The 13,017-nt window shown below is 37.0% G+C and overlaps 1 protein-coding gene across 3 annotated transcripts in view; it reads left to right on the forward strand.

The window, feature by feature from the left end:
- The window catches only part of ROBO1 (roundabout guidance receptor 1), a 300,870-nt gene that overhangs the window by 39,695 nt on the left and 248,158 nt on the right, over positions 1-13,017 (forward strand). For all 3 annotated transcript variants that reach the window (XM_031046919.2, XM_031046917.2, XM_031046918.2), the window contains exon 2: positions 4,146-4,472. In XM_031046919.2, coding sequence (XP_030902779.1) covers positions 4,146-4,472 — 327 coding nt within the window. The remainder of the gene's footprint in view (positions 1-4,145; positions 4,473-13,017) is intronic.

Consider the following 13,017-nt stretch of genomic DNA (forward strand, 5'->3'; position numbering starts at 1 on the left):
GTGGCATTGCTTTGCAGTGCGTGCTTGACGTACATTCAAAGTCTGCTAGCTTCGTAAGTGTGTATGGTTTGGATCTTTCATGTTCAGGAAGGAGGAACTCAGGAATTTGAGGCAAGGGAAAGATGAGTGGATCTTATGAGGGGAAAAGCAGATGAGATTAGTTTGTTGACTTCTAACAGCAACAAGAACACAAAATCTGAGAGGATGGTAAAAAAGGAAAAGGTTGCAATCTGCATGTCAAAGGGATAAAACCCCAAGAAGTGTGTGGAGAGATCAGAATTAAAGGGCAGCTCAAGCCTGAGGTATTTACTAACCTGAGGATTAGAGAAAGTTTTCCAACCACTAAAGCAAAAGAGTTACGGAACATCTTTCCAGTCTGTGTGAACAAAACCATATAAAGAAGATTTCCCCACTTCCTGAAAAGTGTCTGAAAGAGGTTAAGATGTGTGTATTGGGGAATTGGGAACACTGTGACGTTCTGATGAAGTATAATTGTTCACAGGAATTGCCTAACACTGATTTTAAACCTGTGGGTTTGATTTTTAGCATTTTGCTAATAACTTTGATAGCTGAGTAGCAGGTCTAATTGCTCTTGCATTACAATGTAAAGCATTTCAATCAAAGAGTGGAGATTCTGTGCTCTGAAAATTAGTATTAATTGCTGTACTTGTGAAATGGAAAAGAGATGGGGCCAAGAGCATACTGGCTTTTCAGCACTTGGCTGATGACAGTCTGTCATGCAGCATCTTTATAAGACAAAGGATAAGGTACTGTTTAGATATATAAGTATTGGGAGATCAGGTTTTTTCTACCCATCTGAGCTGAAGTTTAGATCACCTCTAGTTATGATCTTGATTTTTTTTTTAACTTCTTAGGTTCAAATTTGAGGTGCTTTGTTTCAGTAGCACGTGACTGTTTTCCCCTGGAAGGGGAACAGCACAGTGTTTGTATCCCTGACATCAGCAGCTTTCCCATTTAAACACATTCCCTGCAATTTTTCAATACATTATGTTTGTATATGCTACCAACAGGGTGTTTTAAGGTGGGAATAAAGGCAGATCTTGCCTTTGTGAGTTCAGCCTTCATCTGATGGCAGCTTACTTTGAAGCTTCACATCTGTTTATTTCAGTGTTTGACTCTTGTAAAAATAGTTGTGGCACAGTCCAAGAAACTGGAAACATGATTTCGTATAATTGTTCTTTTAAGCAGCAGCATGAAATAATTAGTGTAGCATGCTTTAGCTGGTGGCATCCTTTCTATGAAAGACTTGACTTATAATAAAAGCAGCGAAAACAAGTTCCAATGACCCAGTGCTGGCATCTTTGAGGGGAAAGAAAATGCAGCTCTGTTGCATTTTTGATGGCAGATCCAGCATGTAATAGGTGTGCTGCTTTTTGACAGCAAAATTACAGGATTGGTGCCCACTGCAAGATTTATGTTGATAATTGAAGCTGCTCCTTCTCAATAAAACATAAATGCAGCTTAAATAACTGGGCTAAAAGGAAAGAAAGATTTTGAGGGAGAAAAAAAATAATGTGCAGATATGTAGAGAGATTATAAACGGATTGTCAAGGCCATTATACCCTTCAGGCAGTTGTCACTAACTCTATGGTTAATGCCATGTGCCAGTTAACAGCTATTACAGCTATTGTCCCTTTCTGCTTTAAGTGGTTTTATGCAGTTTTCTACAGAAATGTTACTTTATAAAATGCTGGGATTAAAAAGCTATGTACATATTTTAATGGTCATTTCTGCCATCTTATTTCCTCTAATGTTACCCGTCAAAGAAATTTCAAACATACATGAGCATTCCTGGTGTTTCCGGGGGATTTTTCCCCCCTTCAGAGTTTTGAGTCTTAGTTTTCAAGCAGGTTTAGAGGTCAGTCTTTAAGCTTTCATCCTGTACAGTACTTGAAGTTTAGTGTACAGTCACTTAAATGTCAGTATGGGAAGTGTGGATGCGATAGATCTGAAAATGGTATTTCATTTCTCTGTGGTCTGGGCCAGCCTGAGAGAAACAATAGGAGGCTTGTGTTACATAGTGTGCTGGTTGGCTAGCATTATCTGTGACAATAGAAATGGGATTCATGCTAGCATAAGTGCAAACTTTGTTTTTAAATAAATACATTTTTAACTATCTTTAAACATTTTATATTGAATTTATATTCTTACGAGGTATATAAGAAGTGAGTAGAGGTATAAACAGAGTAAGATTTTTATCCCAGTCTAGGCACTTACACATTGGAAAGAGAGATGTAAAATTGGTCATCCCAAGTTGTGTGAGGGCAGCCGTATTGGCTGAGGTGCTTTTCACAAGAGCTGTGTAGAAGTTCATTGTGAGTAGACACAAATGCACTTTGCAGTGACTGAGGTGTGCGCTTAAGGCAAACAGAACTATATTAAAGGCTTACTGTAAAGGACCAGTGCTGGTTGGCACAATTTTCTTCTCTGTACTTCTAGCTCTCCTTTCACTGTATTTAGCCTGTACCCCTCCTTTAGGTGACACAGAGCTGGGCTGCACAGTGGAGTGTAGCCAGCAGAAGGATTTAGGAGTTTTCTGGCTTCTGTTTGAGCTGCTCATGCTTTTCCATACGGTTCATAATAGTTTTCATGTCTCAGGCAGTTGTTACAGGTAGAAGTGAATGTAAAATATTATTACTTGTTTGCTTTAGGTACTACAAAACCTTATATTATTGTGACTATTTGAACAGAAATTAGCTAATTAAATAGATGAGGAAAGGTTTATTCTAATTTAGGAATATAGTCCTAGATACAATACAACATATCTCAAAGAGCTGAAGAGTAGGATTATTGCTGAGTTATTTTGTATTTAATGGTCAATAATGCTCTTATGAAACTATTTTACTGCATGCAGCATGCAAGTATATTTCAGGTAGAGAAGTCATAATACCAGAGATTTGGGAGCGTGTGGTTAGTGCTAGCTGCTTAGTGTAACATTTATTTGCATTGATTGTCTTGAGGTGAAAGAAATGTGAAATAAACTTTACATGACAATTCTACATTTTGTATTATTATTTTATATATATATATATAATATGCACACATGTATTGTAAATATCTATGAAAACAGAGCTCTCTGGGATTCCTCTCCTTTTTCTGTACTAATTTATGGTCTATTAACCTGCAGTGAATAGATCTTTTATTTCTGTCTGGTACTTCACTGCTTTTTAAACTTCATGTTATTAATAAAGAATCTTGGCATCTAAAATTCTAATAATCAGGAGTTAGTGACCCAAGAGATTAATTTTATTCATGGCAAAGTTGGGTATCAAGGAAAAAAATAACAGTAATTTAAAACTAAGTCAACAATTGAAAACCCTGAAAGTTTTATTAGCTGCTTGGAGGTTTTGGACACAAAGTTGTTTGCTGTATTCTGCTCTGCTATCTATCTATCCAGACTATTACAGTTTCTTTCATGCCAGTTATCAGCTTGCAGAAACTGAATTCTTTTCTACAAGAGTTACTTTGTTTGTTTGTAACTTTTCTGTTATCCCTGATAGTGTTGTCTCACATTGTATCAGAGTTCTAGGCTTTACAATGTAAAAAGTTGCTCTGATTTTGCCTGTGTAAGAAACAGTCACTTGCCTAAAAAGTGACTAAAAAGAGCTGATAGCACAAGTGAAATAAAGCACCTTTGTAGGTGCTGGGATATTAGACTTGCTCTGTGGGCATTGCATAAATTCTTGGGCTTTCCAAAAGGTTAAATGAGGTTGGCTATAGCTTTGTGTTATGGATTAGAGAAGAACCAGTTTTGCTGGTAGAAATGGTCTGATGTCTGTAGAGTAAGATTAGTTTTTCATAATTATGCATATATGTCTAAATTTTCATATACAAGTATAGATAAATATAAAAATGGATGTGATTTAGGACTGTGGCAGTTTAATTCACTAATACAGGTCACTTGTTGAAAAAATGCTTTGGAATGTATTTACTTGGGAGAACCCTGTGCATAATGAAGAGCAGGCATTAAGGTTTTGGGGTATTTTTTTCCACTTTCAGATGTTAATAGTTGTTCTGTATTAAATCCTGTACTACAAGATAATGGTTAAGTAGTTGTTTCACAAAACACAGTGGTTGTACCTGGCAGCAACCTCCTAATAAAGGTTTGTGTTTGTATCTTTCAGGTTCCCGTCTTCGGCAAGAAGATTTCCCACCTCGAATTGTCGAACACCCTTCCGATCTAATTGTTTCCAAAGGAGAACCAGCAACTTTAAATTGCAAAGCAGAAGGAAGGCCGACCCCTACCATTGAGTGGTACAAGGGAGGGGAGAGAGTAGAAACGGACAAGGATGATCCACGCTCCCACCGCATGCTGCTGCCCAGTGGATCTTTATTTTTCTTACGCATTGTCCATGGGCGCAAGAGTAGGCCTGATGAAGGGGTCTATGTCTGTGTGGCAAGGAATTACCTTGGGGAAGCTGTAAGTCATAATGCATCGCTGGAGGTGGCAAGTAAGTACATTTATTTCTTTTCCACTCTTTGATAGCAGCCGCTTGCTTTGATGTCGTTTGAAGATAAAGTGTGAGCTGCCTCTGGGGCATTGACTTAAAAGCAGTGAAGGAATTACACAGTTAATTATTATTAATAGAGAGTCAAATAGAGAAATAGTCAGACAAGGTATTGTATCACTCTGAAATGTAAACATTTTTATGCGTTCTTGCTACTTTTATGCCTCCATGCAATTATGATTACTTTAAGTTTGTTATATCTTTGTGTACTTGGTTTCAGTTTATAGATGTTTTTTCTTGCAAGATAACCATGCAAAATGCAATGTGTACTAGGAGACAGAATAGCCAGGATTTGATCTAATACGTTTGACCTTGCTGTTGCACAAATAAACACTAGGAAAAATGCTAGCAGATTTAGAAACATAAATGAGCTGGGTTTTGTTTTTCCTCTAAAAGAAGTAGCCTACAAATCATCTCTCCAGTTCTAAGTATTTAGCCAACGGAAGGAACAGTCAAGTATGTTCACGTCACTTTGTAATGCTTATCTCTTCCTGTATACCCTTTAAACCCTGCTTGTTTTGGAGGAAGAGAGTGTACATGAAAGTGTTCTAAGCTTTGATATGGAGGGCCAAGTGTAGGTCATAAAATAGCTGTTTTGGGGTACTGAAGCATGCACAGAAACTTTGCCATTCAAAAGTTAGGTATCTGTTTTACGTTGCTCATATAGGCTTCCCATTAGCAATTCATCTGGTGTCATGTTGAAGAGCTAGTACACAACTGAGTTGTTCTCTGAAAACACTGATCTCTCTGTGGGCTATACAGTTTATGTTAACTAGCTCTGATGAGGTTTATAGCTGTCAGATAAGTTAAATGCTGTCTTGGTGTATAACTGTAGAAGCATTAGATTTTCATAACCCATAGAAGGCAAAGGAAGTAGACTATAAATTTCAGCATTTACATGAGCCCTTTGCCTTGCCTTGTTTACATTCACAGACCAAGGATTTTCATAATCCTTATACCAGAAGGATCTTGATCATCACATATAATACTGAAAATACACATGATTAAGATCTATGGCCATGCTGTTTCCTTGTTACCACTTCTAGTCATGAAAGTAATCAGTGTCTGGGTAGATGGAATTATGCTTATCCAGTAAATCTATATAACCTGTTTAAATCATCTGTTGCTTGGTTACTCCCAAATGTTATATCCAGTATCTTGTGGGTGTAATTTTGAGTGGGCTTTAATGTTTAAAAGATTTTGATTTTTATCTAATTGTTGTTGTTTGCTTTATAGCACTGCTTATAGGTTCTTAAAAGGAGTTTTAAGGTTGTGTCCATGCAGCAAAGCAACATGGACAGTTTATTCTTATTTTGCGTTCTGTTAGTTCATGATGTACCTTGGAGTAATGTTTGCAATACAGGTAGTGTTTCTGTGTCTTCCATAAGTTTTCATCAGAACACAGAAACAATAAGATAGGCTTCATTGGCTATTACACTATGGCATGCATAATTTCAACTGGTATATAGTTGCTAGATGTGTTTGTCACCCCTGCCTCAAGTCATCCTTATGTGATTGCAGTAGAGAGTCTGTCTGACGTGCTCTGAATGTAAAATCTTGATATCACCACAAATGTTTAAGATCCTCTGCCAATACTCTAGATAAGTAAATAAAAGACTAGTGCCTTATTAAAGATGTTCAAAGGTACACCACCTAACAATAGTAATCCAGCTCAAAAGTGCCTTCATATCAAGGGATAATGTCCGAAAATAAATACCTACAGTACACAAAGGGGTAAAAAATCACAATAATGTATTTGGAAATAAGATTTGTAGGTAAAATGGTATGTAATTTTAATTTAATAATTGGAAGTTATAGACAAACCATTTTAACAGAACAGGCTATGATTTTAATAGAAAAGGTAGTGATGTGACAGTGCAAAAGCAGCGAAACACTTTAGATAGCACAGAAGAGGTGAGAAACAACAAAAGGGTTGAAGACTAGTGGAATAAATTTACATTAAATTAAAGATCTGTGCATTGTAGATGCAGTGCTATTGTCTTTATAAACTGTAGCTACATTTGCAGTGGATTGGACTGTTTTGATTAGCTTCTCAGTATACCTGTTTAGAGCACCACAGCATTTACATTTCTGTATGTGTAGTCATATACAATTGCTAGTTTAGAAATTCTTATGTTATAGTTTAATTTCTGTGTGTTTACAGAGCATCCTGGGTTCAACTGTAGCTTTAATTTGTGCCTTTATTTGCTTTCTATGTGTCAAAGTACGGAAGCTCATGTAAAGTACTCATTTGGTTATATGCTTTGATACTGCAGTTTTAACAAAAAGGCTTTTGTGAAATTCATAACATAAGCATGTGTTGCAATGTACCTGCTAGCTCTTGCTGGAAAAAGCATCCCCTGTTTACACCAATTTGTTCCATAATGTGATAGGGAATCTATCACATTTTCTTCCATCACTTCTTGTAGTCGCAACCTCAGTTAGACGGTGTTCCTTCACTGTTCAATGTATGTGTAGATTTGACTTCAGTTTTAGGTTAATACTTTAAACTTGATGTCTGCTGTTACTTCGTCCAGGTCAATTTTAAGCACTTCCAGGGCTCATCATTAATAAGGTAGTTTGTTGCCTGTATAACAAGGTGAACATCTTCCTTAAGTAGTCTCTGCATAGATTCTGTAGTTGCAGAGAAGGAAATGCAGAGGGATTTCAGATCTTCACAAAATGTCAGAAGTACACTGTATTAACAGCTGTCGTGCCTTCTTGAATACCCGTGTTTGTGAGAAACTTTAAAACCAGCTTTAGATGTGATTGCCATCATGGGGGACACACTAAAATCACAAATCATAAAATTGTAGGTGGAATTTTCCCTCTGCTTTGTCCGTTTCTGTTCATCAGACTCTCTTTCGTGACTTGACTGAGGGCTGTGTGTCATATAATCCTAAAGATGCTGGTTTTTATTCCACTGACTTCTCAATTAATACATGATCTAAGTACTATTTATTGTCAGCAAACTGAATTAAGGCTCTTATGCAATCTCTGCTTCTTGTGGCCTTTCCAAAATGTCTGAAGATCCCATGTGTCCACACATAACATTGAGGATTTGTTATATCTTCTCCATAATGCTATTTTATGCATACGTATATATATAAAGTACTCTTTGCAACTGTATTTGCTGCAGTTTCTGTAATTATTTCCTTGAAACCATGCTCGTAAAAAAGCCTTGAAACCAAGATATTTCTTCTGGCTGGTAAATACCTGTGTCTTTCTTTAAGTCTATAAAACGAGTATTTGAATCCCCACTGACTATATTCTGTCTGATTATGTTGCAGGGACTGTAACTTTCCATATCAAATAGGTAGCCACTAGATATTTCAAGAACTCCAATCTCTTATGCACTTCAGAGACCAGTGAAACTATTCCAAGCTACACAGGCCTGTAAAGTAGCTTTGTTATTTAATATTACATGACATTTTCTGTGTAATTTAGATCTGTAAGATATTAATAAATGGGAAGGATATAAATTTGCATAAGTAGGCGCTCAGCAGAAAACTGAATTACAAGGCAATTAAATGAGAGATGTACTCCTGTTTAATTGGGGGATTTGTATTTTTTTGTAGTTGACTGGTTTCATCTATATTTGCAATGTTATTCGCACAGAACTGAAATGGAGACTCCCTGTACGTGTTAGAATTTAATTTGCAGTAGAATGAAGTTTCAGTAGGGTAGTCCACAAAGGGTGCAAGATGGGATGAGGAGATAAGAGTCTGTAGTCATCCTTCAGACTTAGGCTGCTACAAGTCCATTTGCTTCCCTCTTCTTGACTTCCTGAACTCAGCCTTTTGATCACTGGAGACTTCCTTAAATTAGCTCCTTGTTTTGTTTTTGAGGAATGTAACTGGTTTTGGATTACTGCCTACTGGTGACACATTTTGAAGTGGTGAAAGGTCCCAAAGAATGTGACAAAGGCATGTCCCTGTCAAAACGAAACTGTGTAATTCTCTCTACAAGTGTCAGCTTTTACAGGTGGGAGTACAAAGTGGGACCATGCTTGATCCTTAGAGTGAGGGCTGGAGGCTGTTTTGTCTATTGCACAATCAGTTGGGAAACAAAAGTCATTGTTCACAGTAGAGAAATCAAAGTTCTGTAGCAGACTGGAAAGTGGCTGCAGCTGGTTCATGTGCTTGAATCTCCCAGGATTGTCTGGTGAATGGATGCACCTAATCAAAACCAACTTCTGGTTACCAAGTTACCAAAACCAAGTTACTGGTGGATGATAGTTTGATTCAGTGTTTTCCTTCTGTTACTCTTTCTAGAGGAAAAGTGTATTTCTGGAACTTGTAGGTGTCCGCGAATTAGTGTCATGTAGAAACCTACCCATGTCAAGAGTGGTAACAATAGCTACAAGGGCTGTATTAATCTTTCTGTCTTCACTCGCTCTAAAGCTTTTGAGGATGTTAAGAAAAATCAAATACAAATGCAGTTGGTTATGGTTGTTGGTCAGTGGCTTTGTGAGTCTTCATTTCAAAGCATATTTTCTCTCAGAAAAACTTGCTTCACTTTTGCCATGAGAATTCTAGAGTAACTTTTATCACAATGCTTCTGGTTTCCATTGATACATGGATTTGTTGCTCAAGAGCAGTGCTTTTACAAAAGGATTTGTAGAGTATGTACACATGCATGTTACTTGCAACCTTAATAACAGGGTATTTTACACTAAGTAAACTGCTTTGTGTAAAAGTTTGTTTTCAATTTACAGTGGATAGTTCTCCAAATATTTCCCAGGACCATCCCACTTACAGACTTGCTAGGTTGTGGCTTTAAAAACAAATGAACAAAACCCCTTGCCTAGCATAGGATTATGAAAGATGAGTTAACAGCGCTGTATGCACAGTGGTTCTGTAGCAGTAATACCCTTCTCACAGTGAAAAGTCATACTTCTTTGTGCGTGGTTTTCATCGACTGTTCAGTCTATATGGTGCTAGGGCACATTAGCAAGCTTGCCCTCCTTACTGCTGCTGTACAGCATCAATGTTTGAAGCCAAGCTGAAATCAATGGACAAATTTGTAGATTTTGTTACGTGAGCTGTTAATGCCTTGCTGATAAAGAAGTGGCTGATTTTTGAGTGCTCAGGTGTGTGTATGACAAAGATTAATCTCAATTTTATGGGAATCTCTTTAAGCTCCTATGCTCACATAAAAAAAGAACTTCGTAAAGCGGTACCATTGCTTACTACAAGCAATGGCATTAACTGAAGTTCCTTGAGGCACAGAAGAATTCAATAGTTGTGATGTTGCTAGTGCGTCTTAAAACAGCATTTATCAATGGTAGGTTTAGCTTGAACTTGACTCTGTTTCAGCTGCACAGTAAGCCAGGATTACTGCTAACTGCCTCTGAAGCATGTGTTACAAAAATCTAACATCATTTAGGAGAAACTTTTTTGCAGTGAGGTCAAAGTTGCATACAAATGGACTATGTTTTATGATGCAGTTACCTCCATTTGAGGAAAGCAGGAACATCTGCTTTTACAGGTTGGTGTATATTATTTTCTTCTGCCATTAGGCCAGTTGAAGACCATTTGAGAGTTGTAATCTCAGTATAGTCCTTTAAGTCCTCTGCCTAGTTTTTGAAGATGTGTTATTTTTTACTCTATATATGGTCTGTTTTGTCTACTAGCCAGCTGTGGTACTGGAGTAATTTATTAGTACTATCAGGAAATCCCCTTCATGCTACTAGTAGGAAAAGTAGTTGTCCTAATGAGATTTCAGGGTGAAGAAGAAAACTTGGAAAAACTAAAAATACCTTTTGAAACTTACTGTCATATTTCTCAATGCTCATGTGTGTGTGTATGCTTGCATTCATGCCCTTTGTCTGAAGTGTAATAGTACTGCATCTGGAAAAGTTTGAGCAGTGAACCTTGTACTTCTCCCTTTCTTTTTGTGCACTAGATGAAAACAATGTTGTTGCATATTGAGTTAGACCTAGTAAGAATAGCAGATTCTTTACACCTTCCGTAGTCAACAAAGTCTTTCCCAGTTGTGATTACTGTCACCTATAAAAAGTAGGTAAAGTAGGGTGAAAGATAAGGAATTTCCTTGTCCCATTAAACCTGTGCAACAAAATAGAGTGGTTTTATGTTTGTGTTTTATATAAATTTTTCTGCTCTGTATACCTTCTTTAAATTCTAATATGAATCAAGCAGACACAACAGGAGATAGGGAAGTGAGGCAGCACAGAAATCCAGCAGTGCAGCAAATTGATACAATTAAATATTACAGCTCTTCTGATACTTAAATTTAATCATATTATTATGATTATATTCCTACTGCAGGGTTAGAAAAAATGGTCTTCAGTAAGCTTTCAATGGTTGTTCTGATAGGCCTCCTTGACTGTCCTGTAACATGGTTTAAAAATGAAATAGTGACACATTCAAAGGATTTCAGTCTGAACTCGCAGCATGGTGCAAATTCCTGGTGATTCCAAATGAGAACAATTTTGAGGGTGTCTACCTGTACTGGGTGGAAATACACCATAATTTTAGCTTGTCTTTAAATTGGACTGTGCCAACACGTGATGACAATGTGTTGAGTCTACATTTTTTATGAAAAGAGCTTATCTTCATTCAAGCAGTCCACACATGCCCATGTCACGTTTCAGACAAAGTGGCTGGTTTTACTGGGTGAAGATAAGATATAAAGTCTAATGGTCCTCACTGAATTGGACTATATGCTTTTTTCCCCCCACACTCCCCTTGCCTTGTTTTTTTAGAGAAGAGGTGCATTTCTGAATAGGAAATTTGGTGTGGTTTTTTTTCCTGTGTATCTTTGTCATTGTGACATAATCTTTGGTACATAAACTAATGATTGTTCTAGTTCTAAAACTGCTTTTGTTGCAGTTTTAATTTTTTTTTAAAAGCACTAAAAATTACATACAGTCAGTGTAGGTGTTAAAAACACTTCAGTTGCCTTTGAATGACAAGAAACAATATTTACCATCCTGTGCAGAGGATGTTTCATTATCAGCCTCGTTGATTCTTGTTGGTAAAACGAAATTATCCCGTTACTCTGAAATTCCTTTGGCAAGTGAGAAAAAGTTGCTACAGAATCTAAACTCTCCAGTGACTTTGCTGTACTTCATTTCCCTCAGTTATGCAGAATATGAGCTGTTCAATTAGCTGCAAAATTATTTCTCACTTTCCATTAGTCTTAGGCAAGATAGTGTCTCCCTGAGTTGTTGTTTGTGCTGTTAGCTGCAAGTTAAGCAATACTGTCAAAATTCAAACCACTTAATTTTTATAAGTGTCCTGTGTTTTAAATTATACCTCAAGTCCAACCACTGGTGTGTTGAAAGACACAGGCAAACAACCGATTAACACCTTCCTCGGTTGCATGACTGTGAATAAAACATTTTGGATATGTATCAGAATTTCCTTTATTTGAGGCACCCATGGCCTCAGAGAAAAATATGCCCTTTTTAGCCAAGCTTTTTGTTCTTTTCCTCATAGAAGAGAGGAATTAAATATATTGTTGGTAGCATATAGTCCTACCAAGTCATATCGGTTTAGCATTGGATGAACCTCAGAATAACAGTTCTGTTTGTTTGACCCACAGATCTATGTAAGTCCCTATTCTCAACAGTGGTACATATTGGATAATGCTGTTTGCATTTTCTGTGCTTTCAACAGCTACCTCATTTACTATATTTTCACATTTTGTGCTAACAAAACATTACGAATTTTGTTGTTAGAAGCCGTGCTAAAATGATTTTAATTACTTAAATCATTTCCCTGCTGTTTTACCATTCATACCTCTTCAGACCAGAGAAAAAATGCCATTAACCTTTGTTGACTACCTTTAAGTGTTTCTTACGGTACTTACTGTTAGTTTTAGGATGTCCTTTTCTCAGTCTGTCTTGGGGAGGGCATCCCCCTTCGCTTTGGTGGAATGTTGCTACTAGAGCCATCATCCCTACCACTGCTTCGCTAAGAGGTTTATTCACTAGTTTTCTTCAGGCAAATGTCCACTGTTGCAGGGGAGGGGGGGGAGAGAAGAAGTTGTTACTTGTTTTGGTATTGTTTGGTGAAGTTCTGATGATTCAGTTTTGCCTGTACTCATGAAATAAATGAATCAAATAAGGAGTGTGCCTTAATAGAGTTACTGGATATTCATTCTGTAGAGAGGGTTGCAAGGTTAATTTATGCATTGATGTAGAGATTTAAAACAACATAAAATGAAAACAGCAAAGCTTGACTGGAAATACCATAACTTAAATATGTTTCCTAACTGACACAGTTTGGTATGGTAGAACTTCATTTTGTAGTTACATCTGAGTCTGTTCTTAAAGGAATATTATTTGTTATATAAAATTTGTATGTATTTGGGAATATGTAAGAGGAATCTGTAAAGATCTGAAGGTTGTATGGCCTGCAGTTGTAAGCTAGTGCTTTAAGGCTTTTATTGTTCCATGGAAATGTTTGGAAGTACATACCGTTCATATATTTCATACTAGATCTAAAGTGCTAAGATTAAA

The sequence above is a fragment of the Melopsittacus undulatus genome, chromosome 2 (genome assembly GCF_012275295.1).
Source record: "Melopsittacus undulatus isolate bMelUnd1 chromosome 2, bMelUnd1.mat.Z, whole genome shotgun sequence".
Taxonomy (NCBI): Eukaryota; Metazoa; Chordata; class Aves; order Psittaciformes; family Psittaculidae; genus Melopsittacus; species Melopsittacus undulatus.